Genomic DNA, 25,214 nt, shown 5'->3' on the forward strand with positions numbered 1-25,214 from the left:
CATGTGGCAGAAGAGACACTTGGGGTATCTGGGCCTGAGGGAGATAGGCCAGATGCCAGGCTGACAAAAGTCCTTTAATTTTGGTCTGCAGCAAGATTCCTGGCTCAGCAGGTGCCTTAGAGTCCAGTGGCCCCAGGCACCTGGCCATACAACACCTCACTGGCACCATGCTGCTGCCCCTCAAGTTCCTCCTGTGTGCGCCCACCTAGAGAATACAGCCACCAAGACCACTAAGGGACTCCAGGACGTCTTCGTGGCACTTGTAATAAATAGTCCACTGGTTCCCACCTTTAATACCAGAATTGTTGGCATGTGAACTTAGGGTCATGTGGGGGTCACCTAAGGTCACAAGAGGTGGCATGAAGAGAACTGGCTACGGGGCTCCTGAGGAGGCGGGCCCTTCCCGCGCAGAGACCGTCCATCCAATCAGACACGCCGACCGCGCGCCGGGGGCGGGGCCTCCACAGCCTGGCGGAAGTCTCTCCTGAGCCAGGTTTCTTCCGGGCGTCGCGGGAGGCGTTTCCTCGTTGTGTTTCTTGTCCCGGGTCTGTGGAGATCGAGTTCCGGTCCCGGAGATCCACGAGGACGCCAGATGCTCTGGCAGCGGGAAATGGTGAGGAGCGGCGTCCCGAGCCCGGGAAGGAAGGGGTTTGTCGGGGCGGAGCTAGCGGCGGCTCCGCCTCGCGCCCCGGGGACGGGCCGAGCGCTGCGTTTGGGCCGCTGTGCACTCCGATCCCTCCGGCTGTGGGGTGGGGAATGGGCGGCTCCCCGAACTCGGCTTAGCCCGGCTGTAGCCCTGTCTGCGTAGCTGTGACCAGGGGGTAGGGCCGGCCTCCAGGACCAGGGCCCGGATGCGGTAAAACGCCTATGAATACCGGTAGACTCCTGGCTCCCAAGTCCGCATTGTAGAGGGAGTCAGGTAGCTTTGTTAGGCAGTTAGGGTGACTGGTCCCCTGAAAGTAAAAAGCAGGAATGTCTTTGGGCTGTGCCAGAGATCGGAGAGGAAGCTGGCTTCTCCTTATGCCTATACCTAAAGGAGTTTCCTAGATCTGGTTTTCCACATCCTACCTGAGCTGCTCCTGGACAGGAGGTCCCCTGTCCTGGAATTTAAATCTAACCCTGACCTTGTGTTTGGTCAAGTGCTGCCCGCAGAACTTGGCTTCCTGGCTCCTCACTTCCTGAGCCAGCCTCTAGCCCAGACCAACCAGCTTTCTGTGTTTCACCTGAGTTACAAGGTAGGGCCCACCACCTTAATGTCATAAATACTTTTACCTCGGGAGGATAGGCTTTCAGAGGCCCTTAATTACTCCTGAACCTTCAGGTTCTGGTGAATCTCCCCTCTAGCTGAGGGCCAGCCTTGACTCTTACTCCCACACAGCTGTTTACTCCTTTACTGCTCCCTACATAGCAGGAGCTCTTTGTGCTTAGTTTTCTTTCTTTTCTTTTTGGTTTTTCGAGGGACCTGGAATTCACGATGTAACCTCAGGGTGGCCTAGAACTCAGGGCGATCCTCCTACCTCTCCCTCCCCAGTGCCCACCATGCCCGGCTTAAAATACTTTATGTATTTTCAAATATTTTATTTTCATTCATTTATTTGAGAGATAGAGAGATACAGAAATAGGCACTTTGAGAGAGGGAGAGAGAACGGGCACACAGGGGCTCTAGCCACTGCAAATGAACTCCAGATGTGTGCATACCCCTGTGCATCTGGCTTATGTTGGTCCTGGGGAGTCGAACCTGGGTCCTTTGGCTTTGCAGGCAAATTTCTTAACCACTAGGCCATCTCTCCAGCCCTTTTTTTTTTTAATTTTTATTTATTTATTTGACAGAGAAAGGGAGAGAGAGAGAGAGAAAATGGGGGTGCCAGGGCCTCCAGCCACTGCAAATGAACTCCAGATGCATGCGTCCCTTGTGCATCTGGGCTAATGTGGGTCCTGGAGATTCAAACCTGGGTCCTTTGGCTTTGCAGGCAAATACCTTAACCGCTAAGCCAGCCCTCCAGCCCTTTTTTTATATTTAAAATTTTTGTGTGTGTGTGAGAAAGGCAAATAGAGAATAAGCACTCTAGACCCTCAACCCTCTGCAAACTCCAGACACATGATCCACCATGTGCATCTGGCTTATGTGGGTACTGGAGAATCGAACCTGGGTCTGAAGGCTTTGCAGGCAAGAGCCTTAACCATTAAGCCATCTCTTCAGCCCCGTGTTTTTTGTTATTGTTTTTTTCGAGGTAGGTTATTTCTGTGGCCCAGGACGACCTGGAATTCACTATGTAGTCTCAGGGTGTTGGCCTTGAACTCAAAGCAATCCTCCTACCTCTACCTCCACTGTGCTGGAATTAAAGGCACGAGCCACCATGCCCAGCTTGTACTTTCTTTCCTTTCCTCTCTAACTCCCTTTTTATTTGTCTTCCAGGCCCACACATGGGCTCTCAGAGCATACAGGATTATCTGTTTTCCTTATAATTCATATAATGTCCTGGGGCCTGTCCTTGATAGCAGCCTGACTTGGGGTGTGGATCCTCTTATAAGCACCTGGATGCCCTGCAGCTGGGAGACAGCTCCTTCTGTACCCTTACCTGAGAGTTGCTTTGTTTCCTTGTCTGCACTGTGATTCCATAGTGTTACTGTGAAGGTGGATGTGAAACTTATTTTGAGATTTAGACTTCTGTCTGTTTTGATATATATACCAACAGTGGTGATTATTCGATAATATAGTAGGTCTTTATTTAAATTTTGAAGAAGAATGCTATATAAAATGTACGTATATTAACCTTTCTTTTTGAATGCCCCCTTTGTCTCCTCAAACACTGTTAATCTGTCACTGTTACTGACATTGCCATTCTGGGATGTGAGACTTCAGGAAGTCTGCTCCTTGATGAGCTCATTCTCTGGTGAACTCCCACCATATGTTCCCAAGGCTCAAGAGAACTGTGTCATTGCAGGAATCCCTGTCATTTGAGGACGTGTCTGTGGACTTCACCTGGGAGGAGTGGCAGGAGCTGGATGCTGCCCAGAGGACCCTCTACAGGGATGTGATGCTAGAGAACTACAGCAGCCTGCTGTTCTTGGGTGAGTCTAATTCCGATAATTACATTCTCTCTGGAATCATTTTTAATTTTTCATACTATTTCTATATTACATATTTATGTGACACATGGCTTTGTAGTAACTTACATACAAGTAAATATATAAATATAAATATATATTTAATACGTATAATATATAAGTATATATTATATAAAATAAATATATAAAATGTAATAATCTGATAAAAGTAAGTGGTAAGTCAGCTCAGGCAGAACTAGTTTGTATTGGGAACCCTTAAAATCTCTGATAGCTATTTCACATATTCAGTTATTTGCTGTGTTCACTTCCATATGGTCCTGAGTAAATACTACTGACTTTATGCCACTCTCCTCTGTACTGCTCAGAATCTTGTAACCACTGCTTAATTGTCAACTTCTTACAGGTGAACTTTGGCTTACAAGCAGAATGAGAGTATGCTTTTATGCATGACATATTATCTTTTTGTCTTTCCTGTACTGGGAAGATAATGCACAAATACCAACTATAGACATGTATGGGGGGAGTAGGTTTCTTTATGCCACATATATTAGGTGAAGGCAATCCTGATTGGATTCTCAGTTGAGCTGTCTTATGAAAGAAATTTAACAGACCCTTTCCCATGATCATAGTGTTAGATATCTGCTGTATGGTTCTCTTTACTGCTGTGACTGTGGGCCACTGTCTCCTGTGGGTCACCACAGCTGCTCCACTTTGAGAAGGTCATGGTTATAGCAAGCCCAGAGGAAATCACTGTATCCTATAACTTCTCACAATGCCCACCACTTCTGTCCACGTCACTGTATGTGCCCAAGCTTTCATTTGTTTCAGTGAGCGGTAGTTAGCAGGCAATATGTGTTACATGTTCTTTACCTTTTCCTCTGTCCATGACCATCTGTGTTTGCTGCTGTGAACAGTTCTGTGATACACAGAGTACTGCAGGTTTCTCTACAAAATACTTATATTCTTTGTATATATAGCCTACAGTAGGATAATGATAATATGTACTCTTTCTTTCTTATTTTGTTTTCTAAATAATATTATTTATTTAATATGTGTGTGTGTGTGTGCACGTGCACACGCGCATGTGCACACACATGCATCCATGCAGATTTTCCAGAACATCTTGCAGGTGCATGTACCATATGCTTGTGCCCTTTTCCCCTCTTTTTTTTTTTTTTGCTTGTGCCCTTTTCTTTTTTTGCCTCTAGTTTACATGGATGGCTTGGCATTGAACCTTGCTCTGTAGGCTTTGACAAGCACACCTTTAACTTCTGAGCTATCTTGCCACTCCCTATAGTTTGGTTTTTCATGAGACATGATGGTGTATTTCTTAAAATACTAATTTATATTCCTAATCTCTTTCATGAGTTTCAGTGTTTCTATATATTTGATAACTATTGTGACATCAGAGCAATGATCCCTCATTGTGGTTTTGATTGCCACTTGTAGTAGTAGGCTTCATGTTGCTGGACAAACACCCAACCAGAAGTGAGAGAAATGGTTTATTTTGGCTTACAGATTCAAAGGGAAGCTCCATGATGGCAGAGGAAAACATGGCATGAGTAGAGGATTGGACATCACCTCCTGGCCAACAGCAGCAGGAGTGTTTCTGAACCCTGGCAAGGGGAAGCTGGCTATAATACCCATATGCTGCCCCCAACAATATACCCTTTCTAACAAGGCTCCAGTTACCAATTGCCACCAGCAGGAGACCCCGCACTCCAAACACATGAGTTTATGGGAGAAACCTGACTCAAACCACCACATTCCCACCTCAGTTCTCATAAACTCAAGACCATCCATGATGTAAAATGCAATACATTCAGTACAACTTTTAAAAGTCTGCTTAGTTTTTTTTCCCAGTGCTGTTCAAACATCCCCATAGTCTAATATCTGTAAACTGTGAGCCTGTAAAACAAAACAAAAAGCTCAATGGCACAGAATAAACATTCACAGTGCAAAAGCTATCCCTGGGGCACCATGTTGAGCTAGAAAGGTGGCAAGAAGAAGCCCCTGAAACAGCCCAAGAAGCAGACCAAGGAAATGGATGAGGAGGATAAGGTTTTCAAGCAGAAACAAAAGGAGGAATAGAAGAAACTGGAGGAGCTGAAAATGAAGACCATCAGGAAAGGCCCCCTGGCCACAGGAGGAATTTAGAAATATGGCCAAAAGTCAGATGTTCCACAGACCTAAGATGATGGTAACCCTTCTCCTTTCCTACTTAAACATCTGGATTTCCTGTCTTTACACAGTGACATTCAACAACCCTGCCTCAAATTGCCCATGGCCATTTCTGAAAAACAAAACTGCATTCCAAATCCAGTGACCCCTCTTTCCTGCATTTGTTATATATACTCCATAGTACCCAGTGGGCCATCAGCTTGTTAATCCAAGGTGGAAATAAACCAGCTCTGAAGAGAAGGCTACTCTTCAGCATCCAGTCCCCTTTCAAGAGCCCGTATTCTTCCTGCTGTCCTACTGCAGAACAGCTGGCTCAATCTCAATTGCTGTAATCTCTCAAACAAAGGCTGAATTGTGCTGCTGTCTTTAGCCCAAAGTTTTCATTTCTTTCTGTGATTTATCCATGTGCTCACACCAGTCCATTTCTATACTTTGCAACCCTGCACAAATTCTCAGGACAGGCAGACAGAACGCAGCAAGCCTCTCACACAACCTATTTCTAGTTATTTCTTCCACTTGCAAGCCAGACTTCACAGTCCTCAGTTCTTACTGCATTTAGACAGTTGTGACCAAAATCCATCAAGCAGTACTTAAAGCACTGCATTGTGCCTTTTTTGCCAAGGTTTCAAATTCTACATTCCTTCCACAAGTCAGTTCCAAAAGCCACATAGTCCATTTTCTAGCAGTAACAACCCTACTTTTTTGTACCAAGGATAGACACTGTGTTACAGTGGAAAGAGGAATAGTGGAGATGCCAGGATTATGGGATGGCTGCCAAGAAGAGCTGCCTGCTGCAATGGAATATTTCTCAGAATTTCTGATCAGCTCAGCTGGAGGGGTAGGATTTGAACTCAAGACTTATCACTGGTTAAAGTTGTCAGTCTTGGAGTTACAGAGCTTGATGTTTTCTGTTTGTTTTACTTTTTTTTTTTTTTTTTTTTTTTTTTTTTTTTTTTTTTTGAGCTTCACTCCCAGCCTGAAAGTCCTTTAGTGAAAAATAATACAGAGTCAGACAGGTGGTCCAGCCAACATCTGGAAGAAAGAGGTCATGCTCAGAATTCAGATCTCCATGAGCTGGTCATTTCCCACAATCATCTCATTGATTCATTTAACTTTGGCATTGATCTGACCACTTCCAATCAAACAGTCCTTGATATCTGCACCTTTCTTATCACAGCATCATTGCAGATAACACTGCCCTGGATGTTGCATCCTTCTTCCACAGTGGCAAAGTTCATGAGAAGGCAATTGGTAATTGTTGCTCTATCTCTAATGAGACTGGATGACCCAGTGACTGAGTGCTTAATGGTTCCCTCCTCTCCAACTTGTGTATCTAGCTTGATGAGGCTATCAACTCCAACAAGGTGTTTGCTGACAATCTGGGCTGATGGATTGACTGTTGCTTCTTCTGGACAAAGAACAGACAGCAATTTGGGAACCTGCCTTGTTTGCTTCCATGTAGAGTCCCAGTGTGTTCACTCAAGAGCAGAGTTCTTCTTTCATGATGTGGACATAACAGCACACCTGGGATCTGGACAAGTTTTCCCAGTTGGCTCAATAGGTATTCCATCAGGCATCATAGGGACCCAAGGTCAGTGTATTGTCTTCTTTTATAAAGCTGTAAGTAGCTAAGGACTTCAGCTCCTTTCTTTTTAGGTCCTCTTTTTCTTCTTACCTTGTCATGAGGAAGCTGTGGAAAACTTTTCTTACCAGTTATGCAATCAATTCACTCTGGATAGAAGTGATTGACCTGTTTTGCATTTGGAAATCCACAATGTATTTCTTCAAGCATAGAGATGAACATCCACGAGGGCTGTATGGAAATGTATTCCAGGGTACTTCTGCAGGATGGATCCCTTAATGACCAGCTCTTTATCCAAGTCTGCTTCATTAGCCATAAAGAACAATCTTTTTCTTTTTTTTTTTTTTTTTTTTTTGAGGTAGGGTCTCACTCTAGTCCAGGGTGACCTGGAATTCACTATGGAGTTTCAGGGTGGCCTCGAACTCATGGCAATCCTCCTACCTCTGCCTCCCAAGTGCTGGGATTAAAGGCGTGTGCCACCATGCCCGGCAAAAACAATCTTTTTCCTGTGTTGTCCACTTCAGTGAAGTCACGCTGCTCCACTGTTTTTTCCCCCTTTTGATCTGCAACTGGTTCTAAGCTATCTTGTTCTTTTCTCATTAACATGGCAAGTGATGCATCATAAGCTTTGAACAGGTGTACACCTCATGTAAAGCAATGTCTGTTATTAGATGACAGCTTGGCACAAGCAGATCTGTCATAAGTTTTGAGTATTTGTAGCTTAGAGAATCTGCAGTTCCCATGTCAGCCTCATCTGGAATGCACATAATATCTGGCTTCATTTTCATCTTCAGTTAAAGGTGTGCGACACCACGCTCAGCTAAAGAGCCTTTTGAACATCTTTGGTTGTAATCACAATGACTTCTTCAAATCCAACACACTCAAGCAGGTTCAATGAGTATCAAATTAAAGGTTTCTTCCCAATTGGAAGGAGAGGCTTAAGAATGCTGGAAGTTAAGTCTGTCGTCTGAGATCCCCACCAGCAGCCATCACTACTGCTTGAATTTCCATCTTTATAAATTCAGCTGCTAGTGCATGGCCACCACTCCCCTGTTTTACACTTTTTTTTTTTCCGAGGTAGGGTCTCACTCTAGCTGAGGCTGACCTGGAATTAACTATGTAGTCTCAGGGTGGCCTCGAACTCACGGCGCTCCTCCTACCTCTGCCTCCCGAATGCTGGGATTAAAGGCACGCACCACCACGCCCGTCTGTTTTACACTTTTTATTGGTTCAGTTTTTCTTTGCTTTGCACAGTGACATCATTTGTAGTGTTAATGTTTATTCTGTACCATCATGGGTGTGTATATGTGTGTATTTTGTTTTACGGCTCAGTTTAGAGACCTTGGATTATGGGGATGTTTGTACAGCACTGGGATTGATAAAAAACTATGGGACTTTTAAGAGGTGGCACATGTATCAGGGAAAGGAAAGTTGGGGTACTGTTAGCTTTCACAGCTTTTTGAGGTTGCTGAGGCTATAGAGGTTGGTTTTATGAAGTATTAAGTTGGAGAGAATGTAGGAGGAGAAATGGGAGGAAATGAGTTTTGCTTGGAAGAGTAGTAAGGTAGGTGGAGAAAAATATATAACAAACCTAAAATCCAGCTGAGCAATATGCAAACAAAACTACTATGTCAACAGTGCCAAGAGTTGACCCTAACCCAGAGCTTATTTATGAACGGCAAAATAGACTAAACATACATCAGTTAGATAGAACAAATCAGTATTTGTGTCATAAAATGGACCACATTTTGAATTCTTTCCTTCCTGAGATTCTTTTCTTTAGCAACCTGCCCTGATAGGAAACTTGAAATTAGCATTTCCAGTGCAAGTCTATGAACCCAGCTTTTGGTATGTATTGGTGTGGTGTAAAACAGCCCTGTTTCCTTTAGGGGTGACTTTCTATCTCTTCTACATTGAGGGTGAGGCTGGTTCCCTCTTGGGTGCACTGTGAGCTCTGCTCAGGTGGTGGGTCAGTCTGCTCCTCGGATCAGCTGTGCAGGATGCTGTGTGGTGGGGGAGGGGCGGCCCTGATCCTTGGAGGCCTCAGTTCTGCAGAGGTGCTGCTGGTGTGGCAGATGGGGGAGGGAAGGTTGGCTACATTTTCCTAAAAGTAGTATTTAGGGGTCTTTACCATGAAATTTTATGTCACTAACAAGTTATAGTTTAGTCAGTGAAGAGTATAAGTGTAAATTCTCTCCACTTAATGTCTTAAATTCACTGATCCTATCATAGTTCCTGAGTTGGAGCAGCCGTCTTCCATCAGTGCACCTCACTTTACACTCTGGCATAACTTGTGTATCATTTCCCCCTCCCAGGATACCGCATGGCCAAGTCTGAGTTGCTTGTCAAGTTGGAGCATGGATTTGGGCCATGGAGTATAAAGGAATCCTCAGTGTGGAGCCTCCCAGGTCAGTCATGAATGCTGAGCAAGGGACATCATTCGTCCAATGATAGGCACCTGGGTTGATTCCAGTTCTTAACTGTTATGAATTGAGCAGCTGTAAACATGGTTGAGCAAATATATCTGTAGCGAAGCATGGAACATTTGGGTAAATTCCAGTAAAGGAATAACTGGGTCTGTTGGTAGTTCTGTATTCCCCTTTTTCAGGAATCTCCACGTTGATTTCCATAGTGGTTGTATACGTTTGTATCCTCACCAACAGTGAATGAGAATTCCTCTTTCTGCACATCCATGCCAACATTTATTATAGTTTGATTTTTTTTTTTTAAATTTGGTTTCTCAAGGTAGGGTAATCCAGGCTGACCTGGAATATACTATATAGTCTCAGAGTGGCCTCAAACTCGTGGTGATCCTCCTATCTCTGCCTCCCAAGTGCTGGGATTAAAGGTGTGTGCCACTATGCCCAGCTGATGCTTGATTTTTTTTTTTTTTTAATGATTGCCATCCTTACTGGAGTAAAGTTGAATCTCATAGCTGTTTTAATTTGCATCTCCCTGATGGTTAGGGATGTAACACTTTCTTAAATATGTGTTAGCCATTTGTATTTCTTCCTCTGAGAACTCCCTATTCATTTCTATACCCCATTTTTTAAAACACTTTTTTCAATTTTTATTTGGTTTATTTGAGAGAGAGAGAGATAGAAAGGGGGCTAGGAAAAAAAGGGTGAGAATGGATACACTAGGGCCTTCAGCCATTGCAAGCAAGCTCTAGACTCATGTGCCACCTTGTGCATCTGGCTTACATTGGACCTTGGGGATCAAACCAGTGTTCTTTAGCTTCGCAGGCAAATGCTTTAACCACTAAGCCATCTCTCCAGCCCTATCTACCTCATTTTTTGAGTGGGTTGTTGATTTTTTATTGTTTAGTTTTTTGAGTACTTTGTAGATTCTAAATATTAGGCCTCTGTCCATGATACAGCTGGTAAAAATTTTCTCCCATTGTGTGAGTAATCTGTTGGTTCTACTTATGGTATATTTGTCTCTGTGAAAGCTTTTTAGCTTCATGAGATCCCATTAGTTGAGAAATATGTAATTTCTTGGGCTACTAAAGTATTGTTCAGGAAGTCCTTCTCTCTATATTGTGGAGAGGTCTTATTTTTTTCCTCCTTTCAGGTCTTATATTGAGGTCTTTAAGCCATTTGGAATTGCTTTTTAAATATCATTGTGGCTTTTTGTTTTGTTTGGTTTTGTTTTTTTGAGGTAGGATCTTACTCTAGCCTAAGCAGACCTAGAATTCACTATGTAGTCTCAGGGTGGCCTTGAGCCCACAGCAATCCTCCTAACCTCTGTCTTTTGAGTGCTGGGATTAAAGGTGTGTACCACCATGCCTGGCTTGGAGTTAATCTTTGTGTATGGTGAGAGGAATAGGTCTAGTTTCATTTTTCTACATGTGGTTATCCAATTTGTCCAGCACCATTTGTTGAAGATACTGTCTTTTCTCCAGTGTACGTTATTGGCACTTCTGTCAAAGGTCAATAGCTATAGCTACTTGACCTAAGGTCCAAATCTTCAGTTCTGTTCCATTGGTCTGTATTTCTGTTTTTATGCCAGTACTATGCTGTTTCTGTTACTATGGCTCTGTAATAAGCTTCAAATCAGGTATCGTGATACCTCCTGAGGTGCTGCTTGTGCTGAGGATATAGTATGCTGCCATTCCATATGAATTTTGAGATCATTTTTTTTTCCTGTATCTGTGAAGAATGATGCTAGAATAGGTTTTTACGGGCTGGAGAGATGGCTTAGCGGTTAAACGCTTGCCTGTGAAGCCTAAGGACCCTGGTTTGAGGCTCGGTTCCCCAGGTCCCACGTTAGCCAGATGCACAAGGGGGCGCACGTGTCTGGAGTTCGTTTGCAGAGGCTGGAAGCCCTGGCGCGCCCATTCTCTCTCCCTCTATCTGTCTTTCTCTCTGTATCTGTCGCTCTCAAATAAATAAATAAATAAATAATTAAAAAAAAAGAATAGGTTTTTACGTTTGTTTTTGTTTCACAATATTAATTCTACCTATCCATGATCATGGGAGGCTGTTCCATCTGCTCATGTCCTCCTCAGTTTCTTTCTTGAATGTTTTTATGTTTTCATTATATAGGTCTTTCACATATTTGGTTAGTATTATTCCAAGGTATTTAGTTTTTCTTTTGGCTATTGAAAATGGGACAGCCTCACTGATTTCTTTTTCTGTATTATTTGTCCTTTTTGCATATAGAAAGGCTACTGAATTTTGTGTGTTGAATTTGTATTCTGCCACTTTACTGAAGGAATTACTCACCTTTAGAAGTTTTGAGATGGAGACTTCTGGGTCACATATAGAATCATGTCATCTGCAAATAGGGGTAATTTGAGTTCTTCCTTCCCAGTTTATATCCCTTTTATTTCTTACTGTTTGGACTAGGACTTCTGTAACTATGTTGAAGAGCAGTGGTGAGAGTGGGCACCCCTGTCTTGTTCCTGAGTTCCATGGGAACTCCTTGAGTCTTTCCTATTAAGTATTATTTGGGCTTTAGGTGACTTATATATTAGTTTTTATTGTGTTGAGATATTAACTGTCCATGCCTATTTTCTCTAGCGTTTTGATCATGAAGTGATGTTGTATTTTGTCAAAGGCCTTCTCTGAACCTATTGAAATAATCATGTAGTTCTTGTGATTAAGTTTATTTTTGTGGTCTATTGTATTGACCAGTTTCCATATGTTGAACCATTCCTGCATCCCTGGGATGAATCCTGCTTAATCAGAGTGGATAATGCTTATGATGTATTGTTGAATTCGGATTATAAGGATTTTGTTCAGGATTTTTGCATCTAAGTTCATCAGGGATATAGGCCTATAGTTTCCTTGTTGTATCTCTGATTTTTAGCTTCATAAAAGAAGTTGGGAAGGATTCCCTGGTCTCTGATTATATGAAATAGTTGGAGAAAAATTGGTTTCATTGCTTCATTAAAGGTTTGATAGAATTCAGCCAAGAAGCCATCTGGTCTTGGACTTTTCTCTTTGGGAAGGTTTTTGATTACCTTTTCAATCTCAATGAATGTGATCGGTTTGTTTAGGAGATTAATAATCTGCTCTGAGTTTAGTTTTGGTAGGTGGTGTTTAGGAACTCATCCATTTCTTCCAGATTATCTAATTTTGTTGAATAGAGGTTTTGGAAGTATGCCCTGATGGTTCTTCAAATTTCATTCATGTCTGCTGTGACCTCTCCTTTTTCATTTCTGATTTTGTTAATTGGAAACTTCTCTTTTTTCATTTGATCAAATTGGCCTCTAGCCACTACAAATGAACTCCAGATGTATGTGCTACCCTTGTACATCTGGCTTACCATGGGTACTGGGGAGTTGAATATCCTTAGGCTTCATATAAATGTGCTTGAAATACTAAGCCATCTCTCCTGCCCTTACTGATTTTCTTTTTTATTTCTTCAGCAGCCAACTCATTATTTAATAGAATTATGTAGTTTCCAAGGATTCATGTATGTTTTGTTGTTTCTGTTATTGTTGATTTTTAATGTTATTGTATTGTGGTCAGGTATTATGCAAGGAATTAGGGCAATTTTCCCAAGTTTGTGGAGATGTGTTTTATGCCTTAATGTATGATTTTTTTTTAGGGAAGATCTTATGAGCTACTGAGAATGTGTAGTCTGTGGAATGTTCTATACATTCCTATAAAGTCCAAGTAATCTATGATATTGTTTAGCTCCATTATTCATCTGTTAATTTTCTGTCTGGATGGTGTGTCTATTGACAATATTAGGGTATTAAGTTTTTTCTACTTTTGTATTAGACTTTATTTCCAGTTTATTGTCTACTAGGTTTTTCTTTATAAAATTTTGTACATCTTTGTTTGGTGAGTGTAAGTTTATGATTGTGATGTCTTCAAGGTGGGTCATTACATTATTCAGTAAGAAGTAAGGTCTCTATCACTTTCTCTTTTGTTTTCTCTAGGTAGGGTCCCACTCCACCCCAGGCTGACCTGGGAACTTGCTCTGTAGTTCCTGGCTGACCTCAAACTGACAGTGATATCCCACCTGTTCTTCCCAAGTGCTGAGATTAAAGGCATGCACTACCACTCATGTCTCTTTCTGTCTTTTGATTATTTTGGTTTAAAGTCTATTTTATAAGATGTTAGTATAGCTACAAATGCTTCTTTTTAACATTGGATTGGAAAATCAGTTTCTATCCTTTCACCCAAAGAGGTGCCTTATTTTGATGGTAAGGTGGTCATCTTGTAGACAGCAAATGGATGGGTCCATTTTTCTGTTTCAGCCTCTTAAAACTGTGTCCTGTTAATTTGTCTGTCTGTATTACTTTATAAGATTTATGAGGATAAAAAGGTGTACTGTTAAAATAGAATTCCATAAATATGACTTGTGTAATTAATGTCATTAGATGTTCCTAAAGTTGCTGTCCCAGTTGACACCATCCAGAATAATCAGAAGAGCCATTTGTGTCAAAGTGGAATCACCAACAGAAAGACGTTAAATGACAAAATGGTTGAAGTAAGTGAATATGTTTGTTTGTTTGTTTCTCAGTAATTTGTACATAAAATATATTCATTTTGCAGTCACCAATTTTTCATGTGTGCTCTCAACTTTGTTGAAATATTAACATGGTGAGTAGAAACTATTCAGGTAAACACTTCATGGATATAACATCCATGAAATACCTTGAAATAACTTGCAATTTAACACATTCAGCAAAATTACCAACTTTTTCATTAAGTAGGAGAAATATTTTTAATAAATGTAGAACAGCATTTCCCTTTTTTAAAAACTGAAAAATATCATTAGGAAATCTAATACTTATAAACTTTCTTTCTTTAGTTAGTTCACCAATTAAAATTGACATACTGGCAGAAAGAATCGATTTGTGGGCTTGGTAAATATCAAAATTTAAATAATTTGGCAACTGACATACTTAATTTCTTCACAATATCTAAGGTGGCTTTTCATTTCTGCTTCCATAATACAAACAGTATGCCATTTCCAACCAATATACAGGGTTCCCAGTAACAATCACTACCAAATGTTATATACTGAAATCAAATTCAAGCTTCTCCCTTTCAACAAGCAGGTTAAAACTACTTATGTTTCATCTAGGGCTGGTTAGTTACAGCACACTTTCTTAAAAGCAAATTTTAAAAAGTTATCACTCAATTTTGACAAAGTGGAAAATGATGTCAAGCCAAAAGATAGTGTTGGATCTAGGCAGGGAGGAGAGATGAGGAAGGGGAACAGGTTCCCAAGGGCAGAGAACACCCAGTGGTGGGGGAGATCACAGCCAGCAGTTGAGGACTTGGGATACCAGCTTCCAGGTCGGGAAGGAGAGAACCACCTCCGTGAGTCTGCTCAGAAGTGACCCCGACTCCTACAGTGCCGGGTCCCAGCCGAGCCCCTGGGGTACTGGGCAGACACCCAGCAGGTTGGGCTCTACAGAGCCCAAGCCCCTGAGGCGGGGGACACCAACATCTGTAGCCACTGTCTCAGCTAAACCATCCTTCAGACACTTTGTGCCTGGGCCTACACACAACAGGTCGGCTGTAGCTGTTACAGCTCAAAATAAAGAAGCCCAGCGGCCACCATAGTCATTCAAACAGAAGCAAGTCCTGGGAGCCTTGAGCGGTGTTTAGCAGGCAGTGATTTTTGTTTGTTTTGTTTTGTTTTTGTTTTTGTTTTTTAAGGTAGGGTTCACTTTTAGCTCAGGCTGACCTAGAATTTACTATGTAGTCTCAGGGTGGCCTCGAACTGTTGGCAATCCTCTTACCTTTGCCTCCTGAATGCTAGGATTAAAAGCATGTGCCACAGTGATATTTTTATTGTGTGTGTATGTGTAAGGATTTGGTATGTGTAAATATGTGTTCAAATGTGTCCTACCGCATGTATATGGTGGTCTGAGGTTAGCATTAAGATTCCCTCTTGTTCCTCCCTGTTGAGACAGTGTCTCCCACTGTTTTTGCTTCCTTCTTTTGTCTGACAGTCTTACCTTGCCTATAAACTTCTGAATACTCTGGCCTCAGTGTCTCATTTGTTGTGGACATATTAGGATCACAGATATGTATGCCACTTTTGTTTTCATTTTGTGTAGATGTGGGTAAGTCAAACTTGGGTCTGTCGTCAGGTAACACATGCTTTTAACCACTGAACCATTTCCTCAGTTATTTCAGTACATTTAACTGGGGATAGCATTATAAACAAAGGCCATATTGGCATATGAAGTTTTATATTAAATGTCTTATAAGTCCAGTAATATTGAAAATCAGTTTATATGGCAGTCGTTTATATTTCTCAATAAATATTATAAGTTAATAGATCATTTTGTATGATGTAGTTAGTATCATGTTCTCTAAATGACAATGTACATTTAGGAGAGAAGTGAAATTTGATTGTAAGACATGTAGAAAGAAACCGTAGCTCACAAAACATTAAAAAGCACATGAAGCTGGGTGTGGTGCCGCACGCCTTTAATTCCAGTACTTGGGAGGCAGAGGTAGAAGGATCACCGTGAGTTCGAAACCAACCTGAGACTACATAGTGAATTCCAGGTCAGCCTCTGCTAGAGTGAGACCCTACCTCAAAAAAACAGCAGCAGCAGCAGCAACAACAAAAAGCACATGATAGTTAAAAGCCTGGTGGGCATGTGAAATGTAACAATTTTTTTTTCTTTTTTATCTCTAGCCTGAACTAAACTTGCACCAGAAAATCTACCAAGAAACAAAATGGAATAAAGATAAAGCATGTATGAAGCTGTGTTGCCTGGAGTCACAGCAGACAAGTAACATGTGTCATACATGCAAAAAATCTTCGTATTACACTCAGTGTCAGACTCTTCTTATAATGGAGAGTGATGAATATGAGTGTGAGGAATGCAGAAAAATATTCTTGAGATCATGCCACACAGTTCCTTTGACTCACACAAGAGAAAAGCCATATGCATGCATGGAATGTGGGAAGGAATTCACACAGAAGGTGGCCCTCATTCGTCATCAGAGATTTCATACAGGTGAGAAGCCCTTTGAATGTGCAGACTGTGGGAAAGCTTTCTACATGAAGTCAGAACTCACTAAACATCAGAGAAGCCACACAGGTGAGAAGCCCTATGAATGTGCAGAATGTGGGAAAGCTTTCACTAGGAAGTCGAATCTTACTATTCATGGGAGAAGTCATACAGATAAGAAGCCTTATGAATGTGCTGACTGTGGGAAGGGTTTTACTACAAAGTGGTACCTCAGTAATCATCAGAGAGTTCACACAGGTGAGAAGCCTTTTGAATGTGCAGAATGTAGAAAAGCTTTCTACATGAAATCAGAACTCAATAAACATCAGAGAATCCATACAGGTGAAAAGTCTCATAAATGTACAGATTGTGGGAAATGTTTCACTGCAAAGTGGTATCTCAGTAATCATGAGAGAACTCATACAGGTGAGAAGCCCCATAAATGCACATACTGTGGGAAAGGTTTCACTTTAAAGTCCTATCTCAGTCTTCATCAGAGAAGACATACAGGTGAGAAGCCTTATAAATGTACAGATTGCGGGAAAGGTTTCACTACAAAGTGGTACCTCTTTGATCATGAGAAGATACATAAGGGTGAAAAATCCTATAAATGTACAGGTTGTGGAAGAGGCTTCACTGTCAACAGGTACCTGATTCGACATCAAAGAAAATGTAGGAAAGCTTTCAAAAGGTAACCTCACTGTTCATGAGAAAGCTCACCCTGGTGTGAAGGCCTCTTAGTATACAGAACATGGAAAAGGTTTCTGTGACAATTCAGTACAAGATCATCAGCAGAACTTAGAGTGAGAAGCCTTTCCCTTATAAGGATTACCTCGCTATAAGAGAAATTCATGTATGTGTGAAGGTCTACGTGGGAAACTGAGCATACCTTATCATGATCTCTATGTTGAACATTTATGTCTATGTATAACCTGTAATCATCAGGAATTGGTGTAACTTGCAGAAAATTTAAAGGGTCTCATTGGATAAGACTGCTGCATTGTGACCAGTGTAATAAATTTCCCAATTATGTATTTTTCAATAGTGTCTGTTTAGTCTTTGAGCTCATATTGTATTTCAAGTTTTTCTCAAATTCATGATGTTCGTTCAACCTTCCTATTGGTTTTACTAAAGGTCTATGCCACTGTTCCCAGCACTAAATTACTTACTGGAGTAAAATAGCTGTTGAACCACTTCCACAGCACCCCATATCTGACAAGCACACTTGCTGTGCTAACACAAGACCTGTTTGAATTCCAAGCTGTGGTTTGCTGTGCCTGTAACCCTGATTCTGTGAAGTGTGGGTAGACACAGGAGGATTTCACCCAGGCCAGCCTTGAAACAGCTATTTGTACATCAAGCCTGAGACAGCCTCAAGGAAATAAATGAACAAAATGGTAATGGATGAAACCCAACATGCTTCTCTATCTTCCCATGCTCATGATCTTATCACCAGGCTTCTCATTTACCAAGTGTGTTGTCAAGTGTCTGTGGCAAGTGTTTGCAGGTTCTTGACTCTCATTTGGAGAATTGCAAAAGTGCACACAAGTAGTGAAGCAGCTGGAAGTTCTGTTAAAACACAATACAGAACACACTGCCTGGAGCAGTAAGCTGCTTGAGCTAGAGTGTCGAAGCACATGCGGTATTACTTGAGGCTTCTTCAGGGGAGCAGGAGGGGAGGGTTGTTTAGAAAACAACTTTAAGTTGCATCAGCTCCCTGCCTGCCTGTGCTTTCATGAAGTGTTCTAGGATATATTTGAATGGAAACTGACCGTAAGAGGGGAGTTACCAAGAGATACTCAAACCCACTGCTGTGTTTGGAGTCATGTGTATATGTGCTTGAAGCAGATTAGGGGACCAAGATTGTTTGTTAAAATAACATTCATTAGCCGGACATGGTATGTACTTCTTTAATCCCAGCATTTGGGAAACAGAGGTAGAAGGAACTGTGAGTTCAAGGCCACCCTGAGACTACATAGTGAATTCCAGATCAGCCTGGGCTCGAGTAAAATTCTACTTTGAAAAAAAAAAAAAACTAAAATAACATCCATGGAAATCATAAGAAAAATATCTTCACTTATGAAATTGCATTCACTATTAATATTTAATGCAATAAAATGATTTAATTTGATGGGCATGTTTTTTGAAAAGTCTTTTTTTCAAATAATAAAAAATGTTACTTTATTTTACATCTCTATTTTCAAGGAAAAAAAATAGTAAGAAAATGTACTTGACTGAAGTAGCTTCTAAAATAATATGCTAGCAGTTTCTGTGACACAACAGTCCCCTCCATAAAGTAGAATATGACTCCTAAAAGTACAGTTCATTAGACTGCCAGCCCATGGTATAGTTGAACTCTGTTCTGTCCTATCAGGTCATACGTAGCATGCTGTAGGGACAGCTTAGCCTTCCTTCCCAGATGCACCTTTAAACTTTGGAAACATCTGAGTTTTATTTGCTGAGATTGAAAAAATATGTGTATTTTTCCAATCTGAACTTTTATACTCTTAGAAACTTTTTGTAAAAATTTTGTAAGTTTTTTATTGACAACTTCCATAATTATAGACAATAAGCATGATAATTCCCTACCCTCTTCTAATTTTCCCTTTAGAAATCTACCCTCCATCATACCCTTTCTCCTCTTAATTAGTCTCTCTTTTATTTTGATGTTACCATATGTTCTTCCTATTATGAGGGTCTTGTGTAGGTAGTACTAGGCACTGTGAGGTCATGGATATCAAGGGCAAGTATGTCTAGAAGACTGCATTGTAAGCAGTCCTACCCTTCCTTTGGCTCTTACTTTTTTTTTTGCCACCTCTTCCATAATGGAACCTGAACCTTGGAAGGTGTGCTAGAGATGGTTCAGGGCTGAACACTCCTCTGTCACTTCTCAGCACTGTGGTGCCCTTTGGGTTATCTCAGTGGTCACTGCCATCTGACAAAAGAAGCTTCTCTAACCAAAAGTGAGAGTAGCATTAATATAGAGGCATGAACATTACGAAAAATACTTATAGGACAGTTTGGCGAGCATAACATGCAATTAACTATACAACAGCAGGTTACACCCCTAGGGCATATGACCTCCCTCACTATAGGGTTTTGACTAGATTTTCAGTATCAGGCATGTATCTCCTCTGGTTGAGTGGACTTCCAGTCCAAACAGCTGTTGGTTTCCCCCATAACAGACATGCCACTATTGCACCTGTTGGTTCATTTGGCCTGGCTGGCCAAACTTAAGGCTTGCAGTGTTGGCTGTTGTTTATCAACACTAATGACTTCTCTCTCCCACAGATGTGCATGCAGCATAGCTTTTTCCAGACTTGTCAGCTGGTCTATAGGGAGGAGGTTTTCAGCTCAGCTCCAGATTGATTTCTCTTGCTGACCAAGTATGTGGAGTCTTCAGCAATAGGGTCTTATCATCTATTTCTGATGGGAAACCAAAAGCCTTGGCAATGGCTTGTAATGTTTGGTGTGCATCAGGGACTCTCTGGACAACAACTCACTGGAAGGTATCCCATCTCTGGTACAGAATTTTTTCTAGTATCAATCTGTGGCTTCTGGGTGCACCATTGTCACCAAGTTCTCTAGAAACCTGAAATCCAGAGTTCACTCAGCTCCGGCCTAACTTAATTTTCAATGGATCTTATTTAATCCTACTAGCTATAAATTCTTAAATTACAAAGTATGTCTCCTTGGTTTCATCATATCTAAATAACAAGGGCCAAAAAACAAAAGTAAGCCTTCAAGTGATTACTCCTGGGAACAGAGTCAAGACCCTGCACTAAAAATCATTTTATCTTTGCTTGGTGGTGGACACTTAATCCCAGCACCTTAAAAAAAAGTTAAAGGCAAACAGCAAATGAGTCTTCTTGCCTTAGTATCATAGTTGGTCTGTTTGTTGTATAACTTAAATTTTTAAACTCTGCAGGGTTTAAGTTATGCTCAGTGTAATTGTAATATAAAATAATTGTCCAATTTCTCTATTGTAGTTGGCCTGACTGATTAACTGTGATTTGGCCTGGATTTCCTGAGAGAAAAGTCTACTTTTTGCAGGACATATAAATTACAAGTGTCATTTAAAAAAGTTTTTAAGGGCTGGAGAGTTGGCTTAGTGCTTAAGGCACTTGCCTTCAAAGCCAAAGGACCCAGGTTCGATTCCCCAGGACCCATATAAACCAAATGCACAAGGTGGCACATGCTCCTGGAGTAAGTTTGCAGTGGCTGGGTGCTCTGATGCACCTATTCTCTCTCTCCTTCTCTCTGCCTCTTTCTTGCAAATAAATAAAAAACAAATGTCAACTTTACTGGTTTTATTGATGAGTTAGGTCAAAATTTGTATGTCTTCTGATTTGAAGTTGTTTCATTTCCTTCAAAATGAAGGGCAGTGCTTAGTTGAATAAAAGATTAATGACATCTTTTAAGCCAAAAAAAAAATTGTATGTCTTAGAATTCTTTGAACAATTAGGTGTACATCAGGCTATGGGGTTGGGCTGCCTCAGGTGAGATGAACACATCTGTTAGGGCTTGCACACTGAGACACTACCTTTGAGCACACTGAGACACTACCTTTGAGAGAAGGTGTTACCTGGGACACCCCAGCTGCAGAGTGAGATATTTCAAGGCAGAGACAGGTAGCAACAGGATGATACAAACCATCAGGCTACAATTAGATCCCGAGGTTAGACCTCCAATGAGGGGTAGTATGACTCCTGGACCCCCAATCCTCTCCTGCCCCAGAGACTTGAGTGGGAACATGCCTGGCAGGTTGGGAATGCGACCAAGGCACTGGAGGTGCGCTTGGTGAGCAGAGACTGCCTGCTTTACCTCACGGTCAGGCTACTGAGTTTGGTGCTTTCTCGCATTTCCCCATGGGTGAGGTACTTCGGGATGAGGCCTCCCAAGTAAGTTATGTGGTACAAGAGGCCTTGCAGAGCTAAGGGATCTGAGTGCATGCCAATCCAGACCATGGGACATGTGGAATCCCCTGGCTGTCCATCTCCTTGTTCCTTGTCCCACACTTCTTTTTGTGAGAAGGTGGTTCAAACAGGGTCACATTCTATGGCTTGTGCTGGCCTGACCTTGTCATCATCCAAATACCTCAGTCTCCTGAGCACTAAGATTGACAGAACTGAGCCATCCTCCTTTGGTTGCCTGTTTCATTTTGTCACCTGATCTGTATCTACCCCTGGGTACTCTCTGTTCTCTCTCAGACCCTGAAAACGATTATGGATGCTTCATCTGGGAAGGGACTTGGGCTGGCTGGGATCACATCCCATGTGCAAGGTTAATCTGGGATACTGGATTCGGGGCTGTGTACAAAAGAATCACTTTTCCTGCCTCCTTCCATTTCTCTGTAGATAACTTCCTCATGGCTCCCTTACCTTGTCATTGTTCTCTACTACTCTCCTGTCTCTCTGGATGATCCCTTCAGTTCCATATTAAGGTAAAATGGGAGTGCATAGGTCTGCCTTCAAGTTGGTTTGTGCAGTGTGCAAAAGTGCTGAGAACAAATGACATTTGTGTGCCCTGCCCTAAATGTGCAGAGCACTACTTGGACCATCTATATCACCATCTGTATCACCCACTCAAGGCTCAGGAAACATCTTGGAAGAGAGGTGGGCAAGAATGTAAGTGTGATGAGGTGAAGGAATGTTGTCTTTGAATGTGACACGGCCATTACTCTCATGAACTCACAGCCACCATGGCTTCCTGTTCAAGACAGAGCCTGTGATTACTGCATCATGCAGCGGGAAAAGGTGCTTAAGACCCCAGACCTCGCAAGCTACCTCTTGGCAGCTAGTAGCTACTGTGGGAGGAGGAGTCCTGTTCTTCAGTGGGGTAGCCACTGGAAGTTGCTCATTCTCTAAAACATCACCTCCCACCCATGACCATGAAACAACCCAAAGGTAACCATTGTGTAATAAGGAAGTCATGGAAGTAGGACAGGGGCCAATTGGGAATAATGCATGTACTTGGAAGAGACAAAGGGTCATAATAAGATCCAAATACACAAGATAAATGTATGAAAGTGCCAAAACAAAGTAGGAAAATGAGCTTATTGCTAAGTATGCTTATTTTTAATATGTCTAGTAATCTTATGTATATAGATAGTAAGTATGAACATAATATAACTAAGGTGCCTGAGATAATGATAGATTAAATAGGAATAGATTAAGGAATTTTATTGGATTGGTAGGAATAGTAACTAAATTGCTGGGATATATGCCTGATAACTTATTTATCTGACCTTCATATGAATTAGTAGATAAATCAGTCTTTTGGATTCTTAGGTGTAGGTTCAATTCCTATAATTCTAGAAACAAGGGTATAAGCCTTTTATTTACTATACCAAAGTAAGTACCAGACATATATTTATAGGAAAAACATTTGATATAATAGTAGGAGAGAAATATGTCATTCATAAAGTAAAACCTACCAGGCGTGGTGGCACATGCCATTTATTTATTTATTTATTTATTTATTTATTTATTTAAGAGCGACAGACAAAGAGAGAAAGACAGATAGAGGGAGAGAGAGAGAGAATGGGCGCGCCAGGGCTTCCAGCCACTGCAAACGAACTCCAGACGCGTGCGCCCCCTTGTGCATCTGGCTAACGTGGGACCTGGGGAACTGAGCCTCGAACCGGGGTCCTTAGGCTTCACAGGCAAGCGCTTAACCGCTAAGCCATCTCTCCAGTCCGGCACATGCCTTTAATCCTACCACTTCAGAGGCTGAGGTAGGAGGGTCACCGTGAATTTGAAGCCACCCTGAGACTATATAGTGAATTCCAGGTCAGCCTGAGCTAGAGTGAGACCTTACCTTGAACCCCGCCCCCCTCAAAAAAAGTGAACCCTCAAGGTAGGAAATGATGTGTGTGATGAGCACAGGTGTGTGCTCTATGCTTCATGCAGATGTGAAACCCTCTGCACTCGTGCGAAGACAGTGGGGCTGGAGGGGAGGGAAGGGGGCAGGGGAAGGAAAGAAAATGGGAGGGAAGAGGAGGGAAGGGGCTGGGGAAGAAAGAGTAGGCAGAGGAAAGGGGAGAAAGATAATGGGATTGGGAAGAGTAGAGAAGGGAGGAAAAGAGAGGTGATATCCTCCTCTATAACTCCTCTGACCTGATTTTCTTGAGACAGAATATCTCCTGAATGTGGACATGAATTTTTTCTTCCCCCCTGGACTGGCTGACTAGTGAATCCCAGTGATCCTCCTTTTTTTGCTCCTTTCAACCCAGGGGTCCTGGCGTGCATTATCATGCCCAGCATTGTATATGGGCACTGGGGATTGAACTCAGTTCTTCATGCTTCCACAACAGGTGCTTTTACCCAGTGAGATTTCACCCAGCCTCAGACACCATCAGAACCGAACACAAATGGACAGACAGGTGAAAAGGGGCACAGCTCAGGGTAGGATCACATGTGTCAGGTGGTCATTCATCTCCTCCCATGGCTTTACTAGCTTTCTCATGTTCATGACTGGGAATACACAGGAAAGCTCAAAATGACCATTGGTTATTCAGCAGTTTGCCATGCCATCCTTTTCCTGTATGAGACTTGTGACCCAAAAAGTGAGGACCTCCTTGTGGCTGTAGACAGGGACCCACATGGTACACAGGGCTGCCAGCAGGAGCAGGCAGAGCACCTCCAGGTACCACCCATGATGCCCCCTGGGTCGTCCCAGGCCCTGGGGAGGTGTATGACTACGAACAGTGATGAAGACGTGTCTGTGTGGTTTTCATAGTGTGGCTGGGAGTCATGAAACAGTTTGCTACCCTTCTGCTGATTGCAATTGTTTTCCCTCCTTGTCCCCTCAGGGCAGCACTGAGTGGGCTTCAACCTCAGAAGCAGCCTTTCAGGAAGCCAGAGGCCAGGCTGAAGTGGTAGATGGCAACTCAGGGCAGGAGGAGCTTGTGGGTCAGGTAACCACTGTTCTCTGATTCTCCCATCTTTCTGTCTGGATGTTCATGAGGCAGAAAACAGGAATACACATGAGAATGAGCCAGTCGGCAGTATGCCACGCCCCATCTTTCTGTCTTACATTTCCTCTCTTATGTCTTTCCATACCCAGTATTCTGAGGTCCTTGTGCAAGGTAGAAATTGGTCTGTATTTAATGCTTACTCTAATTGTCTGTACAAAGGGATTTAAACTTCCCAGGTTTTGTTTCTGTTTCTTTTGTATATATATTTTTTGTTTTGCTATTTCTTGCTTTTTATTTTTTATTTTTAAATATGTTTATTAGCTGGGCGTGGTGGCACATGCCTTTAATCCCAGCACTCGGGAGGCAGAAGTAGGAGGATCGCTGTGAGTTCAAGGCCACCCTGAGACTGCATAGTGAATTCCAGTTCAGCCTGAGCTAGAGTGAGACCCTACCTCAAAAAAAATGAAAAAAATATGTTTATTTATAAGCAGAGTGAGAGATAGAAAAGAGACAGAGAGAATGGGCACACCAGAGCCTCTAGCAACTGCAAATGAACTCCAAATACATACACCACTGTGTATCTGGTTTTCTGAGGGGGTACTGGAGAAATGAACCTGGGGTGTAAGGCATTACATGTAAGTACTTTAACCATTGAGCCATCTCTGTAGCCCAGTCTTTTTGGGAGTGGGGTCAGGGGGAACAGACTCTCAATATAGTCCAATTTGGCCTCAAACTCATCATCTGTGTGGAGGCCAGAATTCATTGTTGGCTGTCTTCCTCAATCACTCTCCACTTTATTTATTTGCAAAGATGGAGATTTTCTTTGACCGCAGAGCTCGTTGTGTTGGCTTGTCTAGCTAAGTATCTGCCCCCTGTGATCTTCCTGTGGCTGCCACCTCAGCACTTGGATCATGGACTCACATCGCCACACTTGGTTTTTATGTGAGTTCTGGCCATTCAAACTCAGGTCCTCACATATAAAGTAGCAAGTGCTTTATAAACTGAGCCAGCACTCTGGCTGA

The 25,214-nt window shown here is 42.1% G+C and overlaps 1 protein-coding gene and 1 pseudogene across 2 annotated transcripts; one reads left to right on the forward strand and one right to left on the reverse strand.

The window, feature by feature from the left end:
• The first annotated feature begins 483 nt into the window (after positions 1–483).
• Positions 484–17,316, forward strand: LOC105944094 (zinc finger protein 624-like). 2 transcript variants are annotated; one of them, XM_045150286.1, is made up of 5 exons: positions 484–613; positions 2,946–3,072; positions 9,148–9,240; positions 13,671–13,780; positions 15,956–17,316. In XM_045150286.1, exons 1-5 carry the CDS (start codon positions 593–595, stop codon positions 16,967–16,969), a joined length of 1,365 nt encoding a protein of 454 aa, XP_045006221.1. In that variant the 5' UTR covers positions 484–592; the 3' UTR covers positions 16,970–17,316. The 2 variants fall into 2 exon arrangements, with proteins under 2 accessions (XP_045006221.1, XP_045006222.1); XM_045150287.1 differs by lacking the exon at positions 484–613 and adding an exon at positions 4,588–5,269 and having other exon boundaries at positions 2,945–3,072.
• On the reverse strand, positions 6,310–7,843 carry LOC105944093 (annotated as a pseudogene).
• Positions 17,317–25,214: the final 7,898 nt, after the last annotated feature.

The sequence above is a fragment of the Jaculus jaculus genome, chromosome 5 (assembly GCF_020740685.1).
Source record: "Jaculus jaculus isolate mJacJac1 chromosome 5, mJacJac1.mat.Y.cur, whole genome shotgun sequence".
NCBI lineage: Eukaryota > Metazoa > Chordata > Mammalia > Rodentia > Dipodidae > Jaculus > Jaculus jaculus.

Bases quoted from the DNA above. Each gene is read 5' to 3' on its own strand.
- LOC105944094 (XM_045150286.1), top strand. From the start codon at position 593: ATGCTCTGGCAGCGGGAAATG. The intron at 614-2,945 runs GTGAGGAGCGGC...GTGTCATTGCAG, and splicing joins TGCTCTGGCAGCGGGAAATG to GAATCCCTGTCATTTGAGGA. The intron at 3,073-9,147 runs GTGAGTCTAATT...TCCCCCTCCCAG, and splicing joins CAGCAGCCTGCTGTTCTTGG to GATACCGCATGGCCAAGTCT.